General features: G+C 41.2%; 1 protein-coding gene across 1 annotated transcript in view; it reads right to left on the bottom strand.

Moving 5' to 3' along the window:
• The window catches only part of GNAQ (G protein subunit alpha q), a 322009-nt gene that overhangs the window by 95287 nt on the left and 201823 nt on the right, over positions 1–24899 (bottom strand). Inside the window, exon 3 of the mRNA XM_015093177.3 lies at positions 13171–13325. Within this exon, the coding sequence (XP_014948663.2) occupies positions 13171–13325 (155 nt within the window). The remainder of the gene's footprint in view (positions 1–13170; positions 13326–24899) is intronic.

The following is a 24899-nucleotide window of genomic DNA, read 5'->3' as shown; positions in this document are numbered from 1 at the left end:
ACGGGTGTAAGTGGAAAAAGAAATCTCTGACATTGGGTCTAAATCAAACCAAACATAGTAAGATAACTGAATACAGCACCTTGGAGCATTTAATGTAACAACACTATGGGTCATGTATCAGGGTTCCTTAACTCCTGTGTAAGAGCCTCCTACCAAGGCTGTTTATTAGTAAGAGATTTGCAGTTCAGGTCAGATATTAAGATGAAGCCCCAGCACAGAAAATGATTCTGTGTAGAATTTTACATTTTTAATTATTGAAAAGGTTAGAAAAACTAGGTTGACTTCATTTAAAAAAAAAAAAAAAAACAACTAAGACCTCATTGTTAGAGGAACAGTTTTAGGGTACTTGAAAGCTGGATCATGCCTTGTTTGACACTTGTTTGAGATCTTGTTTGACACTGTCAAAAGCAGTAGAAGCCAAGAAACTAGAAACACACAGTCACTATACAGTTGTGATGTGACCACAGGATTCAAAGGAAAAAAGTAAAAGAAACATTCAAAGTGGACTTTTTTTTTTTTTTTAAAAAAAGAACGTAACCGTTCTGCAAAACTGCCATCCTGAGGGGACAGTCAAGCACAGATTTTGGTGCCAAAACCCACCTATGTGTCCCCTCTCCTTTGGTAGATCCTGCTGTTCAGAACAGCCTGGCTGGTAATCTGGTCAGGTGGCTTAGCTGCACAGGATTTCTGATTACTCATTACACAAACACTTTTATCTTCTCAAGAGCTCAACTTTCCTTTTTCCTCTTTAAATCTGGCACACCATGATCAGAGTTCAAAGAGGTAGAGCAGAGAATTTGTTCAGAGGAAATTATTTGTTTTAAATACAACATTCCAGATTTAAAACAAGATCACCTAGTGGTAGCAGGGGGCTACAATCTCACAGTTTATGAAAGCTACTCAAGGGAAAATATTCTGTGGTGTAAAACAGGAAAGACCATGTATTTTAATCTTTCTTTGCCAAAAAACTAAACCAACTCAGAAAATCAGATTTTTTTGAAAGTAAATTAAACAGCTCATAAAAAGATACTATATCACTACATTTATAAACAGTTTTAGTATGTTATATATGGATAGTTCATCTCAATGTCAACCATAAAGAGACTACTAGTGTCAAGTGGGGAAGGAGCTGGCAGCTCTATGTGATTCAGGCAGGCTCCAGGACCAGGCCTAGGTCAGAGCAAAAGACTCCTAACTAAGTCTGTTGCTCAAACAAATTGACCTTGTAATTAAAAGAGCAAAAAATGAAACAACAATGTGGGGGAAGGGATAAATCAGGAGCTTGGAATGCATATACACACACAACTATATATAAAATAGATGATCAACAAGGACCTACTCTATAGCACAGAGGACTCTACCTAAGGTTCTATGATAAGCTATGTGAGAAAAGAATCGGAAAAAGAATGAATATATGTACATGTATAACTGAATACGTATAAATAACTGGATCAATTTGCTGTGCACTGGAACTAACACTGTAAATCAACCATGTGGTGTGGTGGTGGTTTAGTCACTAAGTTGGTTTTAATTATTTATTTATTTTTCCCTTCCTGTTATGTTGCCCTCTGTGTTTCCAAGGCTCGCCACAGACTCGGCAGGGAGAGTGTTTCCTGGTGTTTGGAAACCTCTCTTCTTAAAGTTCCCTTCCCGGGACGGGCTTCCCTTCCCGGGACGGAGCTCCCTCCCCACCTCCTTTGTCTCCTTTTTTGTCTTTTATATTTTTTCCTACCTGTTTTTGAAGACAATGGTCTGCTTTTCTGGTTGCCTGATGTCCTCTGCCATCCTACAGAAGTTGTTTTGTGGAGTTTGCTCGGCGTTGAAACGTTCTTTTGCGGAATTTGTGAGGGAGAAAGTGGTCTTCCCGTCCTATTCCTCCGCCATCTTAGGACCGCCCCCTAGTCACTAAGTTGGGTCTGACTCTGGGGACCCCATGGACTGTGGCCCACCAGGCTCCTCTGTCCATGGGATTTCCCAGGCAAGAATACTGGAGTGGGTTGACCTTTCCTTCTCCAGGAGATCTTCCTGACCCAGGGACTGAACCTGCATCATCTGCATTGCAGGTGGATTCTTTACAGCAGAATACCATGGAGTCCCAAATTAACTATCACAACAACCAAAACAACGGAAGAGACAGTGAAAGAGACGGAGATGCAGAAAGAGAAGAGGAGGGGGAAAGAGAGGCCTTTTCAATTTGCCTGTCTGGTTTTCTTAATTTATTCAGCTTTTATATGACAATTTTCAAAGCTGTTGACTAATTATGACACAATTTTTATACTTCTAAGATGTATCAAGCATCAGAAGGCTACTTTTTATTCTAGTCTGCCTTTCTTGAACCGTAATGACAGTGCTTAATTCATTTTTCAGTTAATTTACACATATTTATTGAAAATCTGTTGTATGTCAAATTCAAGTCACTGTGTGTGTTGGAGAAGGAGGGGGCTAGCACAAGGAGCTGGTAAAAGATACTTATATGTGTGTGTATATACACACACACACACACACACACACACACACATATATACATATTCTTTGCCTGTAGGGACATCAGGTTACCTGGGAAGTGAAGATAGCACAGATGAATCAATTAAGAAATAATTAAGTGCCCAATTGTGAGGTGCTAACTATGAATGCATTAAGAAGGGAGAGATGATCATGAACTGGTCACTGGAGAACTGTGCAGAAAAGTGGAGGATGAGTTACACGGTGCAGACCTAAGGGGACTAGAACAGGCTAAAGAGGAAAGAGAAGAGAGATGGGAAGAAATCAGCAGACACATAAATTACTTACTCTTTTATCATTATCATTCAACAACTTTCCCTGAAAGCCTATATTGAAGGCTGGGCACTGTGCATAGCCCTGGGTGGGAGCCACAAAGGAAAAAAAAAAAAAGATGTGAATCCTGTCCTCAAGGAGCTTGCGTTCTAGCAATGGAGATAAATGTGCCAGCTAACAGCCATCTGACAGTGCAGATAAGATGTGGCTCACCCAGTGACAGTAGACAAGAGACGGCTGTGAGCGAAAGGTTGGGGACTAAAGCCGGCCTCTCACGGTCATGTCTCCATAACTTGGATACTGGTTTTGTAGAATCAAAACTTCCATTTCAACAAGGATGTCTGGGTTTGAGGAGCTGGTCATATTAAGTTAGTTAAACTAATTACAGATCAAAATTCTTTAAATCAAGATGCCCTTGTGCTCACGAAGAACATCAGGGTAAGCCCATCAGAGTTCAAAGAGGGCTTGGCAGGTGAGCAGTCAAAATAAAGGAATGGGCCAGATGGAGAAAGCAGAGGTCCTGGGCTCACCTGAGACTGGAGGTGGGGTTACTGCCCAGTCAGGCACGTGTTATGTTAGGCCCCTTTCAGAAGCAGGTCAGTCCTACCTTTGGTTACACTGACTGTTAAATCCCATCATGCCCTCCTAACCAGCTGTACCAGGCACCACAAGGGGCCAAAGCCAAGACACATAAGACACAATCCTTGTCCTCAGAGCCAAATCTACTCAGTCAACGTTTCTGGTCATTTATTCCATCATTAGTACTGGACATCCTTGCATGGCATTTAGAGGTACTGCCAGGGAATACAATCTAGCACTCTGAAAGCTCACTTCCTATCTGAAATTTTCTTGTGCAAAGCAAGTTTACTGAAGGAGCACTGCTGAGGGCCAGCAGGCCATCCTTTCTCCGTTCTCAAAAACCAATCTCCAGGTTGATTTTGAGCATCCCAGGCATAAGGTAGGGTCTCCCTAAATGGCAGAAATGGAAGCAGAATATTAGCTGCCTTTTAATATTCAGTCTTCTTCCATGGAGGAAGAAGTTGCAACTTTTTTCTTTTCTTTTGTGGGGTCGGGGTGGGGGCTGAAATCAGATAGTAAGTATTTTAGGCTCTGTGTGCCATTCAGCTTCTGTTGCAACGATTCAAACTCTGCCACTGGAAACAAATGGACTTGGCTATGTTCTAATAAAACCTAATTTATAAAGATAGGCAGCAGGCTGAGTTTGGCCTACAGGTTTTCCAATCCTGTTCTGTAGTAACAGCGCCCCTGTTTTCATCTGGGTACCATGTCATCCTGAGTGGATTGTGGTAAGGGACTGTAGAGAAGAGGAAAAGCAACTGAACATGCAAATGCTCTGCCGAAACACGAGCAAGCAGCAAGAGTGAAGCGTGTCTCCCATGCCCAGCCTACTCTTCAAGCAGAGTGAATGAATGATCAGCAGGTGTTGAGGTAAGCCCTTTCCCTATCACATCTCTGTAATAAAGGTTAGAAAGAAGTTAGTCTTATCTAAGTCTTACAATCTCTAGCGGCTCCAGGCATTTTGAAAAAGCGATACTAGAGACCAAGTCTTAGAATCTGATGGATTCTTCACTGTAGAAGACAAATTACAGGATGCGTGCATGCTCAGTTGTGTCCAACTCTTTGAGATTCCATGGACTGTGTAGTCTGCCAGGCTCCTCTGTCCATGGGATTCTCCAGGCAAGAATACTGGAGTGGGTTACCATTTCCTCCTCCAGGGGATCTTTGCAACCCAGGGATCAAACCAGAGTCTCCTACATTTCCTGCACTGGCAGGCGAATTCTTTACCATTGAGCCAACTGAGAGCCCAAATTACAGGGTGTATTTTGTTTCATTCTTGTGAAAAGTTATTAGGAGATATGGCTCATTAGATAAAACAAAAATAGAAGTAAATATGTCACTCAGGTGAAAAAAAGGTCCATTCCATGTTATTACTGTCACTCTTTGTGGGTGGGGGGAAGCAAACATATTCAAGATCAATTATCCTCTACTGAGCTCAAAATAGCATTTTGAGTAATTTAACTATGTAGAGAATAATCTCTCTGCCTATACATTTCCAGGTAAATTTGGGGAGGAGTGCCAGGTTTTCACTTGATTGCATAGGACAATAGTTTCTCACGTAAAGGCAATCTACTGTTACAGAATCAAAGGATTTCAGAATTTACAAGGGAGTTTAGAGATGGCGCAGAGGTTCAAGTGTCTGCCTGCAATGTGGGAGACCTGGGTTCGATCCCTGGGTCAGGAAGATCCCCTGGAGAAGGAAATGGCAATCTACTCCAGTATTCTTGCCTGGAGAATCCCATGGACGGAGGAACTTGGTGGGCTACAGTCCATGGGTCGCAAAGAGTTGGACACGACTGAGCGACTTCACTTTCACTTTCGTTCACTTTAGAGATTACAGAGCACATACCACTATCTGAGGCAAATGAAACTTACAAGCCAAAGTCCCACAGGTGAGGAGAGGCAGATGTAATTCCACTAAATGCTAGATTTTGACTCAATGGTCTCACCATATGATGTCTCATCTGCCTCTAAAAGCCTGCAGTAGGCTTATACTTCCTTTTTAATCATCAGATAAAGGGTAAAGTTATAACGGCTACGAGAGTCAGAGCCTACATACTCTTGGGTTCAAGTGTTTGGCACATGAGTCGGTTAACAAGGTACTTCTTCAAGGATTCAGCCTGAAATCAAGTAGATATGCTAATCTACCTCCAAAAACTCATTTTGCATTTAAAATCCAACATTCAAATTCCTTGTGCATTTTTAAATTAAAAAGTTAAACATGAAGTTAGAAGTAAACCCCAAACCTGACTTATGCTCAAAAGTCAATTATCATGTACTTTGGATTTACAGGCTGTGACACATGTAGAAATTTCAAGAAGGTTTCTGATTTACTGACAACCTTGGAGGGCACTTCAGGAAAGCAAGATTAGGGATTACTTGGTCCCTTATGGTGAACATACACTGTATAGTCCATGGGGATCACAAAGAGTCAGACACGACTGAATGACTTTCACTTTCACTTTACAGAGAACATGGACAGAGCAGTCCTTTGCCAAACGCCTGCAGTGTGAAGACTGCACACTACATGACAAGTTGATTGAGATCTGTGTTCTCTAGCTAATGTCAGGGAACTTTTGGTACTGTAGGCAGTGAACTCATTTGACCTGATGTCTCACTATATTAAGGCAAGTGGTGAACCACAGCAAAAAAAAGGGGGGAAAAAAAGTAAACCTACAGCCATCTGTTTATTGTGCTCTTTACCTAAAGATATTCAGAGTCCTCAGACTTAAAAAAAAAAAAAAATCAATAACAAAAAAGGTAATAAGGGACTCTACAAAACTCTCCTGCATCTTAGAATGCTTTTTTAGTCTTTCATTAAATAGAACTGGAAGAATATGCCAAATGAAAGCCAACTGCAAGTTTTTCCTAAACTGCTCATCTAGAATTTCCCATCTCTTTGCTTCTACCAGTGTTGCCTGTCCTTTTGAGCCATCTGATTGTTTTATTATGATCAGCAAGTTGGCTAATCAAAGTAGAATAAGGAAAGCTCAAAGTATTTTAGTGTTTTTATGGCTCTAGTGTGACTCCAGTAAAAAGTTATTGGATGAAATATGGGAAAAAAGGGTTCAAACTCTAGACTAAAATAAAGAAACAGTATTTCTCAATTATTTGTGACTTACAAAATCTTCCATGTTGTATGAAAAACTGATATATTGTTAAACACAGATAGAGCTTCCCAGGTGGCACAGCTAAATTTTCTGGATGATAATCAAAACCCTTGTGGGTGTATTTCCCAGTAAATTCGACTTAATTTTCCCATTGATCTTACACACACAGAACTACATACAGGCAACACTATCATGCTCATACTCAGTCATGCCTGACCCTTTGCAACCCCAAGGACTGTAGACTGCCACGTTCCCCTGTCCCCGGAGTTTTCCAGGCAAGAATACTGGAGTGGGTGACCACTTCCTACTCCAGGGGATCTTCTTGACCTAGGGACTAAACCCGTGTCTCTGGCATCTGCTGCACTGACAGGCAGGTTCATTACCATTGTACCACCTGGCACTGCAATAACATTATGAAGATTAATAAATAATTTGCATCTTTCATGGTAAGTGATTTTAAACTCATAGATACTTATCTACTGGCTTCCCTGGTGTGTCAGTGGTAAAGAATCTGCCTGCCAATGCAGGAGAGATGGGTTTGATCCCTACATGGGATCCCTGGAGAAGGAAATGGCAACCCACTCCAGTATTCTTTCCTGGGAAATCCCATGGACAGAGAAGCCTCGTGGGCTACAGTCCACCAGGGGTTGCAAAAGAGTTGGACATGGCTCAGGGACTAAGCAAACAAAAAATTTATTTATTAGTCTATCATCAATATACCTGTCAATTATCAGTCAATCTCTTATTCATTCCTTCAGCTCTCTATCTATCTATCCATCCATCTATCCTCCTTTGTGAGGGTGGGTTTCAGTTATTAAAAACTTGGGCTCCGGAGGCAGCAAATCTGACTTTAGTTCTTACTTCTATCACTTACTAATTGTGTGACCTTGAACAAGTTACTCAGCCCCTCTGAGACCCTATTTTCTCCTCTGTTTCATGGAGATAATAAGAAATATCTACAGCTTTGCATGTAAACAACTACAGAGAATCTAACACATAGGAAGTATTCAGCAAAAAAAAAAAAGGTGTTCAAGCTCTTTTGGTAATAGCTTTTCAAAGATGCCAGACATTCAAAAACGGCAGGAAAAAAAGAGACTTAAATGCCTGTAGCTCTGGCACATCATAGTTCATTTACAACAGCCAAAGACAGACAGTGCCTACGTCATGGTCACTGAAACTGTGGAAATTATCTAAGTGTTATTTCATGGAACAATCATTTGCAAAGGTCAAACGTGAGCACCCAATGTTAAGCACTATGGGCAGAGGGGAGAGACACTTCAGTAAGTATGATAACAGATACAAAAGAGATTTGTACAAGTGTTAAGATACAGGGCAGGGCTTCCCAGATGGCTCAGTGGCAAAGAATCTGCCTGCCAACGGAGGAGCATTGGCTCAATCCCTGGTCCGGGAGGACCTCACATGCCACAGTGCAACTAAGCCCATGTCTCACAACTATTGAGCCTGAGCTCCAGAGCCTGGGAACTGCAACTTCTGAAGCCTGTGTGCCCGAGAGCCCATGCCTGGCAACAAGAGAAACCACCGCAGTGAGAAGCCTATGCACCACAACTAGAGGGACGGCCTTGCTTGCTGCAACTAAAGGAAAGCCCGCGAAGCAACGAAGACCCAGCACAGCCGTTAAAAAAAAAGATACACGGCAGTGACACATAACCTCTGGTATTGGGCAAGACTTTCAGAGGGTGTGACTCTTGAATTGGGTCTTGAAGGATAAACAGGAGTTCACCAGAGAGAAAAGAAGAAGAGAGGCATGCTTGGGCTCTGTTCTGTTTTCCTGGCAAGTGGCCTGCACTGACTCTCACAACCAGCAGGTTTCTGGAGAAAACTGCTGTTAAGCTGCAAACTTTAAGCAGATGTGCATGGCAGGCACCAATTCTCACACTGCTAGAGATCAGATATTGATATCTAAATGTTCCCCAAATCTACACTGAAGAGTCGCAAGAGAGACAGTCAGTACTCAGGGAGGCTGGTCTTAAATTCTGTAAGGTGGTGATACTGTTCAAGAAATTAGATCCAGAATATCAACAAAGTTTTAAAATTTTTATCATAAAGATAGAGCAACATAGAAGCCCCCACATGGAGCAAAGATGCAGGATAAAATACCGAAGATATATCAGTGGAAAGTAGACAAAAGTCAGAAAGGAGAAGGGTAACAACTATCTCGAATTCAGAGAAAGGAACTGTGTTGAGTCACCCTGTGAAAATGAATTCAGTATTGGGAGTGAGTGATGCTCAAGACTGGTGAGCTACAGCCTCATCAGCACCATTCCTGAACTTCAGGGGACCTTCCCTGCACCACACTGGAATGACATGTGGCATACACAAGCAAATGGGTGAATCCAAAGAGCCATTGGTCTTCTCTGCATGCTGGGAGGGTTTTCCTGGCTAAGAAAAGGAAAGTGCCAGGACTAAGATGGGGAAGAATAAAGAGACTCCATACTTGGGCTCCTGGCACAATGGAATTAAAGGCAGCCCAGCTAGGCATCTTGGGCACTGAGCTATAATATAAAAAGTGCCAAAATGTCCTATGAAGATAACAGAAACATGGGGCCAGCTAACTCAGGTTTCCACACACAGTTTCCATAATTGGCAGGAACTGATTGGTTCTAATCCCTGAAAGTAAAGAAGAGTCTTCAAGAGAAAACAAAGGGAAAAATGAAACCTCAGGTTTCATTTAGCTAAGACGATCAAATGTTCCTGCTTGACTAGGAGATTTCCAGTTTACACCTGTTATTTCACTATAAGTATTAATAGCAACCCTTTCCTTCACAAAATGTCCTGGTTTTGATAAATTATACAGTCACCATCTATTTAGTCTATGTAACAAGTTACTGTAACAAAAAGACTGAAACATACTTTTTGGCAGAAAATGTATTTCAGGGTAATCAAATAGCATCAAGAGAAGAAAACCTCGTACTTCACAGAAGAATGCCAATGAAGACCAAATTATAAAAGTTGGAATTCTTATACCAGACAAGACTTAATGATTGGAATTAAAACATCAGGTGAAGAGTTTATGGGGAACTGGAGACTAAACAATGACAAAGTCATACCACACAGATTGTTTTTGGTGGCAGAAGGAAAAAAAACCTAAGTTTATCATGGAGGCTGTCAGTGCCCAAACACTGTGGTGAAATTTAACTTACCAGTGACAGATAAACCAGTGCACATGATCACTTAGAGTATGTTCTACTCACTGGTAAACCTTAACTTACCAATGATAAGTAAACCAGTGCACAAGATCACTTAGAGTGTGTTCTACTCATTGGTGAACATTAACTTACCAATGACGTGTAAACCAGTGCACAAAATCTTATGTGTTCTACTCACAGTGTTTAACTGGAATCTAACCAAGCCTTTAAATGTGACTTTCAGTTTGTAGAAAATCCAAGAGGCGGCGGCGAAAGTTAAATCATGCCATGAGGCAGCAGTCAGACCCAATCCAGGCCATTCTTTTTGACATGCCAGTGAAATGAGAAACAGGCTTCTATTAGATTAAAAGACTCAAGGGACATAAAAACCAAATGCAGTGTGTTGTCCTAAAATCAACTGACTCTGAAGAACATTTTGGAAGAATTTGGGAAATATGAAAATGGACTGGATATAGAATGATAAAAAGGACTGATGATTAGTTTTTTAGGTATAATATGGTATTATTTATTACGTAAGAAAATGTCTTTTCTTTTTTAAAGATGAACACTGAAATGTGGATATAGGGACATGTTGTTATAATGTACTTTATTACTTTTGCATAAATATATGCAATATGAAATAGGTGTATGTGCATACACACATATATCCACATGTACATGTTTAGAAAATAGAGATCTCCCTATCCCCACCAAGGGAAACTAGAACTGTTTAAACAGTCATCATTTGCAGGGGTTGATATCAGCCTGTCCCAGGTGCCCCCACATCTTGAGCTCTAACATGAGGGATGTGCCTACAGAATGAGCGTGTTTCTATGGCAAATGCAGCCCATGTGACCGAAGTCTAAGATGGTGGCTTTTCCCAGCATCACAGTGCTAACATGGGCCTGGAGTAACTGTCGTGGATAACTCTTAGCCTTAAAGCAACTCATGGGTACCTGTCTGCTCCTGCTGCTGCTAAGTCACTTCAGTCGTGTCTGACTCTGCCACCCAGAGATGGCAGCCCACCAGGCTCCCCTGTCCCTGGGATTCTCCAGGCAAGAACACTGGAGTGGGCTGCCATTTCCTTCTCCAATGCATAAAGTGAAAAGTGAAAGTGATGTTGCTCAGTCATGTCCGACTCTTAGCGACCCCATGGACTGCAGCCTACCAGGCTCCTCCATCCATGGGATTTGCCAGGCAACTCATGGGTATCTGTCTAGGGATCCACAAATCTGAGCTGAAGTAATGTCACCAGACATGTGGTAGAGTTTTGTCTCAAGAATACAGCTGCAGCAGCTGACCCAGGTGTCCTCAGGGCAAACAGGAATCTCTCAGAGGGCCTATTCCAGGAGCAGGAGGCAAATCATTTCCTAACGGGAAGCTCTAACTCGGTAAGCACATCATTACCGGACACTGGTACTCTGATACCCTAGTCAACAGGACTTCTCTGTAGAGAGAAGAGATCTAGGTAACAGGTAGAGACTAGAACAGGTGAGGAGGTGGAGAGACAGGATTTACGCTGAAGTAAAAAGAAAGGGGTTTAGAAATGATGGGAGGCGAGAGGGTTTCTTGGTGAATAAACTTTTTAATGGAGGAGTTCTTCATCGGTAGGGGCCAGGAGAGGCATCACCGTAGTGAATCGTGAAGTGGAGGAGTTAAAGCAGGACCAGAGCTGAGGGCGAATGAGGAACCCAGCAGACAGGGGAAGACACAGTGAGCAGGAACAAGGACAAGGGGTAAAACACAGCAGCAACGTGGGGAGATGGATGAGATCCGAAATGGCAGAGGAAACAGAAGGACGGAGGGGGCAGCATGGAAAAGGAAGACAGCTGGTCAAAGGTTGAGGGGGCAGAATTTGGAACAAAAAAGAGCTGAATGCATCCTCTCATCTCTGTACTTACAGAAACTTACACAGTTGGAACTTGGGGAGGGGAGAGGCGAGAGGCAAAGAGGAAGGAGGTGGGGCGAAGGAAGGCAGGCAGACACAGAAGAGGAAGACAGGCAGTGTGCAAAGAGGACAAAGGAAGCCAGGAATGAGGAAGCACACATTTCAGAGACCCACGGGGTGGGGATTGGCTTAAACACGACAGACACAGTCTCCTGAGCATTTCGCATCACTTTTCAGAATGACGTAATCCAGATTTACCTTGGGAATCCAAGTACTGTTTTGGCCAGGCAATATTTCTGTGGCTGACCTGAATCATAACTTATCTTAAACAAATGCCTAGAACTAGGGTAAGAGCGTGATCTACTTTACTGCAAAAACAGAGCCCAACTGCTCTTGGATCTTCCCTGCACTGTTAAGCGATGTCAATCTGCATGTAGGGCTCCTTATTTCCCCTACAGTCCAGCCCTCATTCAGAGGGTCATTTCAACATACAAACTGGCCTAAGTCTCAACCAGTCCATTCTAAAGGAGATCAGCCCTGGGTGTTCTTTGGAAGGAATGAAGCTAAAGCTGAAACTCCAGTACTTGGGCCACCTCATGCGAAGAGTTGACTCATTGGAAAAGACTCTGATGCTGGGAGGGACTGGGGGCAGGAGGAGAAGGGGATGACAGAGGATGAGATGGCTGGATGGCATCACTGACTCGATGGATGTGTGTTTAAGTGAACTCCGGGAGTTGGTGATGGACAGGGAGGCCTGGCATGCTGCAATTCTTGGGGCTGCAAAGAGTCGGACACGACTGAGCGACTGAACTGAACTGAACTGAACTGAAAGCTGCTGAATACTTTCCACCCTTTCCTCTGTCTGCCCAGAACCAATAGAAGAGGCAAATGCTGGGTTAACATAATTAATGGAGACAGAAATCTGAAAAAAAACCACTAAAAAAACACAAAATTCCATTTTTCAGGCGCCTGATTATCTACGTTGCTGACCACATTGATTACATTAATCCAATGATTGCCAAATCTTTTCTTTTCTTTTTATTAGGCAAGATTTAATCTAGAGAACTAACAAATCTCTTTAGGATGCAAATCTCTCCTAGGACACATGACTGTGATCGACAGCTCACAAAATAATTCTGGAATGCATGCAAAATTAGACTCACACTCAATTTCCATGCAAAAGCAAACCTATCCATCAACAAAACAGTGGGTCCCAGAAAGCAGTCAAGGACCTATGGAAACCAGGAAGTCTGATGTTTGAGAAGCCATAGTTAACAGTACTTATTAGAGGTTCATCTGTGTAGGTGCTTTCCAACACACGAATAAGATCAGAAACTTGCATTAAAATTGATTATCAGATTTGAAATCACATGAAGTACATGTTTGAGAATCACTGGTTTACAATTTGAGGGAAGAGATGGGTTAGTTAATGCAGATTCCTAGAGTCTCCAATTGGTTTTCAAACAGAAAACAATAAAAGAAATACTCTCTCTGACTCACAATGCCAATCCCTTACAGAGTCTAAATTTATAAAGCTGGCAGAAATTTAATTCTATACTTCCTAACTGTGCAGTCAGAATCAGATACGATACCCAGGACCGAGAAGGTCTCATTGCAGAGAACCATGAAAGAAAAGAGGAAGATGCAAAGGGCCTCCTGGAGGAATACTCACTATTTGGTAGAGTCAGATAACTGATATTCTCGTCGTCTGTCATAGCATTCCTGGATTCCAGGATCATTCCATAAACTCTTTATTGCATCTACATATGGATTCTCAAATGCAGATACCTTCTCCACATCAACTTCTCGAACTAACTGTGCATGAGCCTGTTTAAAAAAAAAAAAAAGCAGTTTTAATCTCCTTCCCATCGAAGAAAACTGCCTTGGCTTGCACACTGCATTATGCACAAGTGAGGTCTTTCCTCATATATTGGTTTTCAAACTGGTTTATAATAAAGTAATGCTGCTTCTGTTTTCTTTTCCTTAGATAAAACCCAGCCCCAAATCTTTTCCTCCAGAGTAAATGCTGAAGCTACCTAGAGATGACAAGAGAAAAGCAGACTTTTCCGCTCCCATGGAAACAATGAGGATGGTATGCTACAATGACTATTTTCAGGTGATGATCATAATCCTAAAACAGTTCATATTATTAAAGGGAAAAGGACTGGGTTATTTATCCCCTCTATGTTTATAGTTTATTATAATCAAACACATAATATACCCAGCCCATGACTGTTACATCTTAGCAGAAACTCAATCAGACTCAACTAATCAGCAGTAGTTTCTATGACTCACTGTGAGGTTAGGGTGTAAAACTACCAGAAGAACACTTAATAGTAATGATTTGATTTTCACAATAGTGACCATGCCCCCTCTACTCCCACACACCCAAATTTTCAATATTTACTTTATATCTACCTCATATCTTATCAGACTGAAGAGCCTATTCAATTTTTTTTAATGCAGAAAAAGGACTTTGTTATTTTCATTATATACAACATTTAGTAGGAAAGAGATAAAAAGACTTTTAAAAAATTTTCAACAAGATTAAAATCAAAATGTATGGTCAACCTCCAAATTAACCAGCATACACCACTGCCTAACAATCTCAACAAAATAGATTTTATAGGTGTAGTATACATGTAAATTATACAGTACATAAATGTGCAAATCAACAGATATAATAACTAATTATCTTGAAAACTGGAGGCAGATGGCTACTAATTTATTAAAACAGTCCTGATTTTGTACAGATATACAAACTTCTGAACTAGGTTAGTGAATGGCTATCTTGATTATATGATGACCTAATTATTCCTTCCATAGAGTTTCAAGCAGACAGAATTTAATAAATTTAAACTTGTGATTAGGCATGTCTGGTTCCCAATCTTTCTCTTCCTTCTCATCCCATAAGATGGAAGGGAATCCATGTCATTAGACTAATCTTTACTTAAATAAGGTTTTACAAAGCCCAACATGCCGAGATTGAAGAAACCACCTTTCTTGCTGGTTCTAATCTGACTGTGACCGTCAGATCTGGTAAGTGAGAAGCCCTATAGCTCTGCCCTGCATCCTAATATTGGAAGATGAATCCCTAAAATTGCTTTATGTACCTAGTCCCTGCCCAGACAATCTGTCCTATCCCAGCAATCTGACTATCCTGAAGTCCTGTTTCCAAGTGTCACTCCAGGTGGGCCTAGGCCAATCATAGCTTTCCATGAAACCCCTGCTTTGAAAATATGTCACTGGTTCCCCAACGAATCCCCAGTGCTATGCTCTGCCTGGCTCTGTAGCACCCGTTGCTCTATGTCGATACCAAAGACTGTCCTGGTCCCACCTGCTCAAGTGGACCTCCTCTAAGCACAAAACACTGGGCATGGGGCATGCTCCACTCTGCCCAGCAGGCATGTCTATACCTTATACCTTAAGGTCAAGCTTTGGGCCCTGTCCTTCTGCCTTTGCTCACTGAATACAAACAAGTTCTAATTCTTTGTGTCCTGAGATATGACAATGATCATGCATGGTATTATCCTAAATTCAATTTCCTGGCTACATCTGATTTACAGGGTTGTCTAGAGGATTCTGTGCAAGTGGGAAGGCAGACCCAAGGCAGCAACGGGCATGCACAGGATGGTTTCCTACTGGACACACTCTGAAGACATGGTTTTCATCAGACTCTGCTTCTTCTTTTGACACTGGATAAGTTGCATCATCTTTCCAAGTGTTATCTCTGGTGGGCAACATCTTGTCCCACCAAGTCCATGTGGCTTATTACTGTGCTGCAATACAGTAGGTGAGTGGTTCTCAAAAGGTGGTCCACACACCAGCAGCCTTACTTGGGAATTTGATAAAAATGCAATCCTTCAATCCTACATCAAAATTTCTGGATGTGAAACTGAGTAACAATCTGTTTCAAGAGGGCCTCTGGATGATTCAGATGCATGGAAAAGTTTGAGAACCACTGCAAGCTATCAAGCATCACGTAGACACTAGCTGTTGTGGTCGTAATTACTGGCTGGCTGGCCGTGAAATTGTTAATGGAAACTAAAGAGAAGAGGCCCAGAAAGGCAACAGCACTCCAAAACAAGGGGCATTACAAAGGCCAGGAAGCCACAGAAATGAGTAAAACAGGCTGGATGGGGTAAGAGTGAGTGACAAGAACTGCGGCACACTGAGAAACACAGACCCTAAAGAAAGAGGACAGCTGCTATTTAGCTCCAACTAATTGTTGCCATTGGGACACAAGCTGAGTGTTGCCGGATTTTCTGAGTTATCAAGGGAAGCCAAAAATCTAGATCTTTCCATGAAATATCTCTAATTTTTATTCTTGGCAACGCTATAAAAGATAAAGTGTATCTGTGGCTGAGTTGGATCAGGTACCAATCATTTGCTTCTCCATGGACTTCCCTAATAAGATTGACCAATAGCACCATGTCCCACACAGAACCTGGGACACAGCAGCTGGCCACTTAACACATGCTAATGGGGAAGTAATTCTGCAGCACTTTCCTACAATGATATTTAGACAAACTATTATACTATCCATAGGGAGAAATGGCCGAGACTTCTTTGAATTGGGTAAAAGCTACATGATGACACAGAATAGTGTAGGCAATATTTAAAAACTGAATCTGATACTCATTACAACGGGCCAACCATGTCATATGGAAGGAGTTCTATTTCTGTTTCTAAGGTAGGGAACTTAGAGAAAACAGTTTCAACAGAGCAGACACTTTTCACGATGATGATTAAATGTTTATTGAACCCCAGTGAAATGCTAGGTAATACAGCAATTAAAGACTTAGACACAGTTCCTATGAGGTGCAGGGGTAGGTTGGCAGTAGGGGGAATAGTCCATATACCTGGCAACCAAAGCACAGGATTTTGTGCTCCAGGAGGAGAAACGAGAGGAACATTCGCATTTCCATCTTTAATTTCAGTTGACTGAAATAGACAACATTCTCAACAGTTGTATAACTGCAGTCTTCCTGTAAAATGAGATTACTTTTTACTGCTGGAAAACTCCTCCAATTTCCTCTCTTGATCTACCTCAATGTGCTTTTTCTTACATCTGGAAGACCTTCTCTATTCCCTTCCATATCTCTTTTAGCTTTTGTTCAGGCACCATATCCTATGCTGTCTCTTAGAGGAAGATATTCCCAATGTTCCTCCTCTCTCCCCAAATGTGATCTTTGCATCTTCTGAACCACGGATTAGGGAGTGGTTCTACATTTCTTGACTTACTGTCTTCTAGACCATACATTGAAGGAAGGGGCTGTAGCTCCTGGCTCTCATTTCTTTTGGGGCCCAGCACAGAGTGAGCAGACAACAAATATTTGTCAGATTTAAAAGTCATACACAAACCCAACTTCCTACAAGACAAAGTCGAGTCTGTTAAGGAAATCTTCTACCCATTACCTACTCTCTCAGAACCACATGATCCTTACCAGCACTTATGTCAGTAGCTAGCGTACATCTATCTGGATGATATTTGTTAGTATCCTTCTCCCTAATCACAGTACAAGTTCCGAGACAAACTCAGTGTTGCAGTATCAGGGTCTAGCAGAGTGCCTGCCACTGATGCTCAACAAATATTTGTTGAATGAAGAATACAGGAAGGAAAAGTAGAAATTTTACTGAGCTGGAAACAGGGACACCTAAATACTAGGCCTGGCTTTACACCTAAACAAGCAATAACCCTTAGAAGAAATTATTTACTTCTTTACAACTTCATTTTCCTGGTCTATAAGATTATGCAATTGAAACAAATCATCTCCCTATGGCTTCATCTAGACATATACAGCACGATCATAAATAAATACATTTAGAATACACGGAGCACCAAGGACTTATGATCCTGTCCCTCCAGGAGCGCATAATATTATCGTTTATTGCAACGAAACATCACTATTTCAAAAGTGCCTGATAATACAGGGCAGAACATGATGAAGTCTGTATATGAGTGATGCTTTATTGGGACTGAACAAGAAGAAGTCAGTATGGCCAGAGAAGGTGTCAGAGAGAAGACAGGATTTAGCAGGTGGAGATAAAGCTGTGTGATGAGAGGAGGAGGAACAGATGAACAAAGGTTTGGTAGACAAAATAAACATGGCACTATCTTAACTGTGAGAAAAACAGTCTAGTGAGGAAATTTCATGCTGACCCTTATTGCAAATCAGCCTCCACAGTGAAAGCTATAATATTAACCTCATCTGTGAACCGTAACTAATATCCACTTAAGTCAAATCCTGTATGAATTTGCAGTAGAGGCAACGAATAGATTCAAGGGACTAGATCTAGTTAACAGCGTGCCTGAAGAACCATGGATAGAAGTCTGTAACACAGGAGGCGGTGAACAAAACCATCCCAAAGAAAAAGAAAAGCAAGAAGGCAAAGTGGTTATCTGAGGAGGCTTTACAAATAGCAGAAGAATGAAGAGAAGTGAAAAGCAAGGGAGAGAGGGAAAGATACACCCAATTAAACACAGAGTTCCAAAGAACAGTTTGAAGAGACAAGAAGGCCTTTTTCAATGAACAGTGCTTAATAATAGAAGAAAACAAAAGGGGAAAGACTGGAGATCTCTTCAGGAAACCTGGAAACATCACGGGAGCATTCCACCCAAAGAAGGGCACAATAAAGGATAAAAATGGTAGAGACCTAGTAGACGTTGAAGACATCAAGAAGAGATGGAAAGAATACATGAAGAATTGTATTAAAAAGATCTTAATGAACTGGATTACTACGATGGTGTGGTTAGTCACCCTGAGCCAGACATTCTGGAGTGCAAAGTCAAGTGGGCCTTAAGAAGCACTGCTGTTAATAAAGCTAGTGGATGCGATGAAATTCCAGTAGAACTATTCAAATTCCTAAAGGATGATGCCATCAAGGTTTTGCATTCGTTATGTCAGCAAACCTGGAAGACCCAGGAGTGGCCAGAGGACTGGAAAAGGTCACTCCTCACCCCAATTCCCAAGAAGGGTAGTACCAAAGAATGTGCTAACCATTGGACAATTGCACTCATCTCCCATGCTAGTAACCGCCACTGAAGTTGCTCAGTTGGGTCTGACTCTTTGCGATCCTGTGGACTATATCTTCCATCCATGAAATTTTCCAGGCAAGAGTACTGGAGTAGGTTGCCATTTCCTTCTCCAGGGGATCTTCCCGACCGAGGGATCAAACCCAGGTCTCCCGCATTGCAGGCAGATGCTTTACCATCTGAGTTACCATGGAAGCCCTCCATGCTAGTAAGGTCATGCTTACAACCTTGCATGCTAGGCTTCAGCATTATGGAAGCCAAGAACTTCCAGATGTTCAAGCTGGGTTTAGAAAAGGAAGAGGAACTAGGGATCAAACTGCCAACATTTGCTGGATTATAAAGCAAGGGAATTTCAGAAAAAGATCTATCTGGGTTTCATCGACTACACTAATGCCTTTGACTGTGTCAGTCAGTCAGTTCAGTCGCTCAGTCGTGCCCGACTCTTTGTGACCCCATGAACTGCAGCACGCCAAGCCTCCCTGTCCGTCACCAACTCCTGGAGTTCACTGAGACTCACGTCCATCGAGTCAGTGATGCCTTCCAGCCATCTCATCGTCTGTCGTCCCCTTCTCCTCCTGCCCCCAATCCCTCCCAGCATTAGAGTCTTTTCCAATGTGTCAACTCTTTGCATGAGGTGGCCAAAGTATTGGTAGATCATGACAAACTGTGGAAAGCTCTTAGAGATGGGAATACCAGACCATCTTACTCGTCTCCTGAGAAACATATATGTGGGTCAAGAAGCAAGAGTTAGAACCTATATGGAACAACTGATTGGTTCAAGAAAGGAGTACAACAGGGCTGTCTGCTGTCACCCTGTTTGTTTAACCTATACATCGAGCACATCAAGAGAAATGTCGGGCTGGATGAGTTATAAGCTGGAATCAAGATAAGTGGGAGAAACATCAACAACCTCAGATATGCAGATGGTACCACTCTAATGGCAGAAAATAAAGAGGAATTAAGAGCCTCTTGATGAGGGTGAAGGAGAGTAAAAGATCCGTATTAAGACTAAATATTAAAAAAACTAAGGCCATGGCCTCCAGTGCCATTACTGCATGGCAAACAAAGGGGAAAAGGTGGAAGTAGTGACAGATTTCCTCTTCTTGGGCTCCAAAATCATTGTGGACTGTGACTGAAGCCATGAAATCAGAAGATGATTGCTTCTTGGCAGAAAAGTGACGACGAACCTAGACAGTGTGCTAAAGACATCACCCTGCTGACAAAAGTCTGTATAGTCAAGGCTATGTGGTCATGTATGATTGTGAGAGCTGGACCATAAAGAAGGCAGAACAACAAAAAATTGACGCCTTTGAACTGTGGTGCTGGTAAAGACCCCGAAAGTCCCCTGAACAGCAAGGAGATCAAACCAGTTAATTTTAAGGGAGATCAACCCTGAATATTCACTGGACGGACTGATGCTGAAGCTGAAGCTCCAGTATCTTAGTCATCTGATGTGAACAGACAACTCATTGGAAAAGTCCCTGATGCTGGGAAAGATCAAGGGCAGAAGGAGAAGACAGTGTCAGAGGATGAGATGGTTGGACAGCATCACTGATGCTATGAACGTGAACTCCCACCAACTCTGGGAGATGGTGAGGGACAGGGAGGCCTGGCATGCTGTGGTCCATGGAATTGCAAAGAGTCGGACATGACTAGGCGACTGAACAACAACAGCAATGAACCATAACCAATGTCTACCATCTATGGAAGTATATTGGCCTCAAAAAATGCAAAGATCACTACTTTGCCTTCATCCAGGTCTGAATTTCTAAGTCACTTTTATTGCCTCCTAAGCTTGGTTTTTTAATTCTATCCTTGCTGTTTTGTAAAATGACATTCAAATATAATCTACTTTAATTTGCATTTATGTAAGAGCTTTCACCTGAAGTTCTCAAGTTATTTAAAACTATGACAGCATTTTACAAAATACACATAGAATTTTTTAAATGCCTATATAAATGTCCTTAACAAAAGTGCAATTCTCTCTCTTTTTTTTTGGTAAAAAAAAATTCTGTATGTGAAAAGAATATTTTTTAGTGTATTAGAGTAGGAAGATAAATTAGACCCTTTTCTATTTTTCCAAATATCAAATGTGAAGTAGTAAAAATCACAAGTAATTATGCAAAATTAAACCACTTACCAATGAAATAGCCTATGATGAAAAGGAAAGAAGTCATTTCTAATAATACAAATAACAATTAAAATTGACTCTCCTTTTTATTTTGAACATCATTTATATAAAAGCAAAACAGGTATGAGTGAATTAATCATATAAACCAAATGCAAAATATAATTCTATTTCAAGTTACAGTTGAACACACTGGATGGAAATATTTAATAATGAATGTGAGCTTTCAGAATTCTTAGCAAGCTGGTGGCAAGCCTCAGAGGGAACATTGTGAGAACCAAGTAACTACTCTTAGGAACTCTGGCAGAATTCTAGGGAAAGACCACATGGAAACCACAGGATGTGCCAATGTGGTAATGTCTTGTTTTTGTGATTCGGTGGTCATAAAATTCAGGTAAATCTTAGGTCTGTTGATATTTCCAAGGCTGCTTCAGCAAAAGGAAGGAAGAACTGAGTTCCCACCACAGTGAGTCTTACGCTGCCCACAGAAGGCCAAGACTTCAGATGAAATAAAAAAGATCTTATAGTCACTTTGGAAGGATTTTCAAAAACTCATTAACAGCTCAGGGCGGCTTTAGGCTGGAATGTCACACCTATTCCGGTTCCTACACTCCAGAAGTAGAAAACCAAATGGTAATTTCCACATTTGTTGAAGCTCTTAGACACAAATATTCAGCTCATTAGGGCAGCTCTATTTGAAAGGATGCCCAGCACAGACAGAGGGCCTCTGATTTAGTAAAATCCTGAACTTCTGTCTGAGTATGTTTTAATCCTGAACTGAGAAGCACATTTTCTTCCCCCCACCTTCGGTGTTTATTTCCATTTTGGCATTTGATTCTAAATTATGGGGGGAAAAAAGAAACAGAAAACTCTCAGGCTTTTTTTGTTTTCTTCTCAAAGGAAATACAGAGATGGGATCAAATCTCTGCGTTGCAATACCACCTCCAGTCAGAACTAGTTGAACATGACCTTGAGCAAGCTATTTAACATTTGCAAACCTTTATTTCCTAATCTATTAAATGGGGTAACAACAGTACTTACTTTGATGGTTAAATGACGTAATGGATGTAAAACACTTAAAGACAGTGTCTAACACCCAAAGCTGCTAATTGTTTAGAAAGCAAAAGAAAAGGAAAATAGCACAGAAAGTGCAAAAGGCATAGTATACGCCCTTCTTAGCTCTGAGACTTTGGGCAAACTGCCCACATTTATTTGCTCAAAGTGAAAGAACATTCTAGAGAGATCATCCTGGATAATGGATATCAATGAGTCCTCAAATTTGCAAATACTCTGTAAAATTTCCTACCAAAAACTTGGGCAAGAACTGTCATTTCTTAGACCATTTCACCTCTCTGACTTCATCAGTGTACACTTCTCTGTGTTCGGTGCACTGTACACAGAGGGACAGCTGTTGATGCATTTTCTTATGGGCATGACTGCAAAACTGACAAAGAATAGCAAAGTCACACTGAGCTACTGCTGGCTGGGTTCTCAAAACCAGTGACTCATTTCTATAGTACAGCCTCTCCACACTTATGATTCAACTCATGGCTCAGCAAAATTACAAATTACTACATGACACAGCCTTTTGAAGTCTCTGATGAAAATGTTGAATCCTGTATGTAATCTTTCAGTGCTAGGGATCTACCAATTCTCCTTTGTTACAGCACCCATGTCCCTCTACACACAGTATCAGAAGAACAGAGTAGGTATGTGCAGATGCTCAAGACCCTTATAAAAATGTCTTGGTTTTGTATATAACCCATGCATCCTCCTGTATATTTAAAATCATCTCTAGATTACTTATATTACTTAATACAATGTAAATGCTATGCTAGTTGTTGCTAGGGTACAACAAATTCAAGCTTTGATTTTTGGAGCTTTCTGGAATTCCTTCCCCCTAACAATATTTTCCATCCTTAGCTGGTTGAATTTGCTGATATCGAGGGTCAACTGTATTCAATCTCTGTCTCACTGAGTCACCCAGAGAACCAAAGCAGCAAAGAGGAAGTCCAGGAACAACAGCTTGAGAAGCAACCAGACTTCAGTTATAACTGTCGCATTTCAGCCCTGTGTGTTCAGGCTGGTCTCTCAAGTTTCCTGAACCTCAGCTATCTCCTCTATGAAACAAAAAAACAATTTCTTTTAGGGTAGTTAGGAAGGTTATAAGAATTGTTAACAAAATACATAAAATACAAGTACTATAATTGCTATGAAATCTTGTGGTATTTCAAAATTATCATTAATAAATATTAATTATTTCAATAAACACAATACTTATCTGGGTCAGGCAATATACTAGATACTAATGAAGTGAATCTGTGTGAAGTAAAATGTTCCAGAGAGCAAAATATTCAATAAAAATTTTATTAAACTGTTGCATACTGTTCTACTTTAAGATTTTACAAATTGATTATCATGAGTAGATTTGCTTTTCTATGGTGAGAGGTTTTTCCCCCTGACAAACGTCTTTTTTTCCTCCAACATGATTTACTTATTTATGGCTGTGCTGGCTCTTCACTGCTGGGCAAGGGTTTCTCTAGCTGCAGCACGTGGGGGCTACTTTCTAGTTGCAGCGTATGGGCTTCCCATTGTGGCAACTTCTCTTGCTGTAGCTCCGCAACATGTGGAATCTTTCCAGATGAGGGATTGAACCTATGTCCCTTACACTGCCAGGCAGACTCTTGACCACTGGACCACCAGGGAAGTCCTAGGGTTTATTTTTAACCTTTACTGTGGCATTCACCAAGGTAATCAATGACTAAAAGGCACACTTCTTTCCCTCAAGATGTTTGCTGAGAATGTATTTCTCTTTTTGGTTTTGTTTCACTAAAAGGTACATTTGCTTATTCTAACATATATTGGATTCCTTCCTTGGTGGAGAAAATACTCCTTTATTATTTAAGATGGTCTTTTTCTTTTAAAGAACTCCACCTCTTTCTTGGCTCTACCACTGTACCTTTTCACACACAAATATTCTTCTATTTTGTCCTCTGCTTATCATTTTCCCTTTTCATGTCTGCAGGCCGTGTCATAATTATCAGGATCAGCAACATCTGTAGGTCAGAGCTTGATGCACTATGGTATAACACACTCCAAGCAATTCCAAAGAGTTTGTTGACTGATGTAATAACATGGTTCCATTATGAAGAATTGTGCCCTCAGGGCTGCAAAATCTTGGGATGAAATAAAAAACTGTGCACTGTTTGAAATGCTACTCATCACCTTCATGATTATGATGGTAATACACATGAATACACTATCAATGCTACAAAAAAGTTTATTTTCAAAGAATTTATTCAAAGTCATAGTGACAAAAAATAAATTAGAAGATTCTTTTAAAATTATACATGTTTACTAAGATTAAAAAGAATCAGGTATACTTGTATGGCTGCTGTCAAAGAGTATTTGAGGACCATTAGTTACTTGGGATTTTAATGGCTGTTTGAAAAGTTGGTTCTATAGCCAAAGTCAGATAACTGTAGCGTGAAAGTCACTCAGTCATGTCTGACTCTTTTCGACCCCATGGACTACACAGTCCATGGAATTCTCCAGGGCAGAATACTGGAGTGGGTAGCCTTTCCCTTCTCCAAGGTATATTCCCGACCAAGGAATCAAACCCAGGTCTCATTGAAGGCAGATTCTTTACCAGCTGAGCCACAAGGGAAGCCCAACTGTAGAGAACAATATTTATAAAAAGTTAAATAGATGGTGCATACTCCAGGGCTCAGTACCTCTAATAACATAATGCTGCCAGGAATCCCTGAGTATGGGGCAAGGGTGGAGACATCACTGCATGGCCACGGCAGCATCACCCCCTCAAATCAGCTGACGAGACTGGTGTTCTCTAAACCACACTTTGCAAAACAGTGACTGAACAAACACCGAGACTCCCAACAGCCAAGTGGGGGCTGGTTTTACACAAGCAAAACAACCGACTAACTGGTTTTCCCCCACGCTGGCATAATAGGCTAATGCCTGCTTTATAGATTCACATCATCCTCATTGTTGAGTTCACATTTTGCATGTGGTTCATTTCCTGATATTACATCTCAGAAAAAAACATAATCATTTTAGCCCTTTGCAATGTCTGGGCTCCTACAATCTTATTAACCAGAGGAGTGTGCTGCTGGTTTGGAATTTTATTTTGTTTGACAATAGGAAAAACAGATCAAGAAGATTTCCTTGCCCAGCTTGATAGACATTCAGACAAAGATGGAAAAAATAAAAGGACAAG

Source organism: Ovis aries, chromosome 2 (assembly GCF_016772045.2).
Source record: "Ovis aries strain OAR_USU_Benz2616 breed Rambouillet chromosome 2, ARS-UI_Ramb_v3.0, whole genome shotgun sequence".
NCBI lineage: Eukaryota > Metazoa > Chordata > Mammalia > Artiodactyla > Bovidae > Ovis > Ovis aries.
This window is presented reverse-complemented; position numbering and strand designations above follow the sequence as displayed.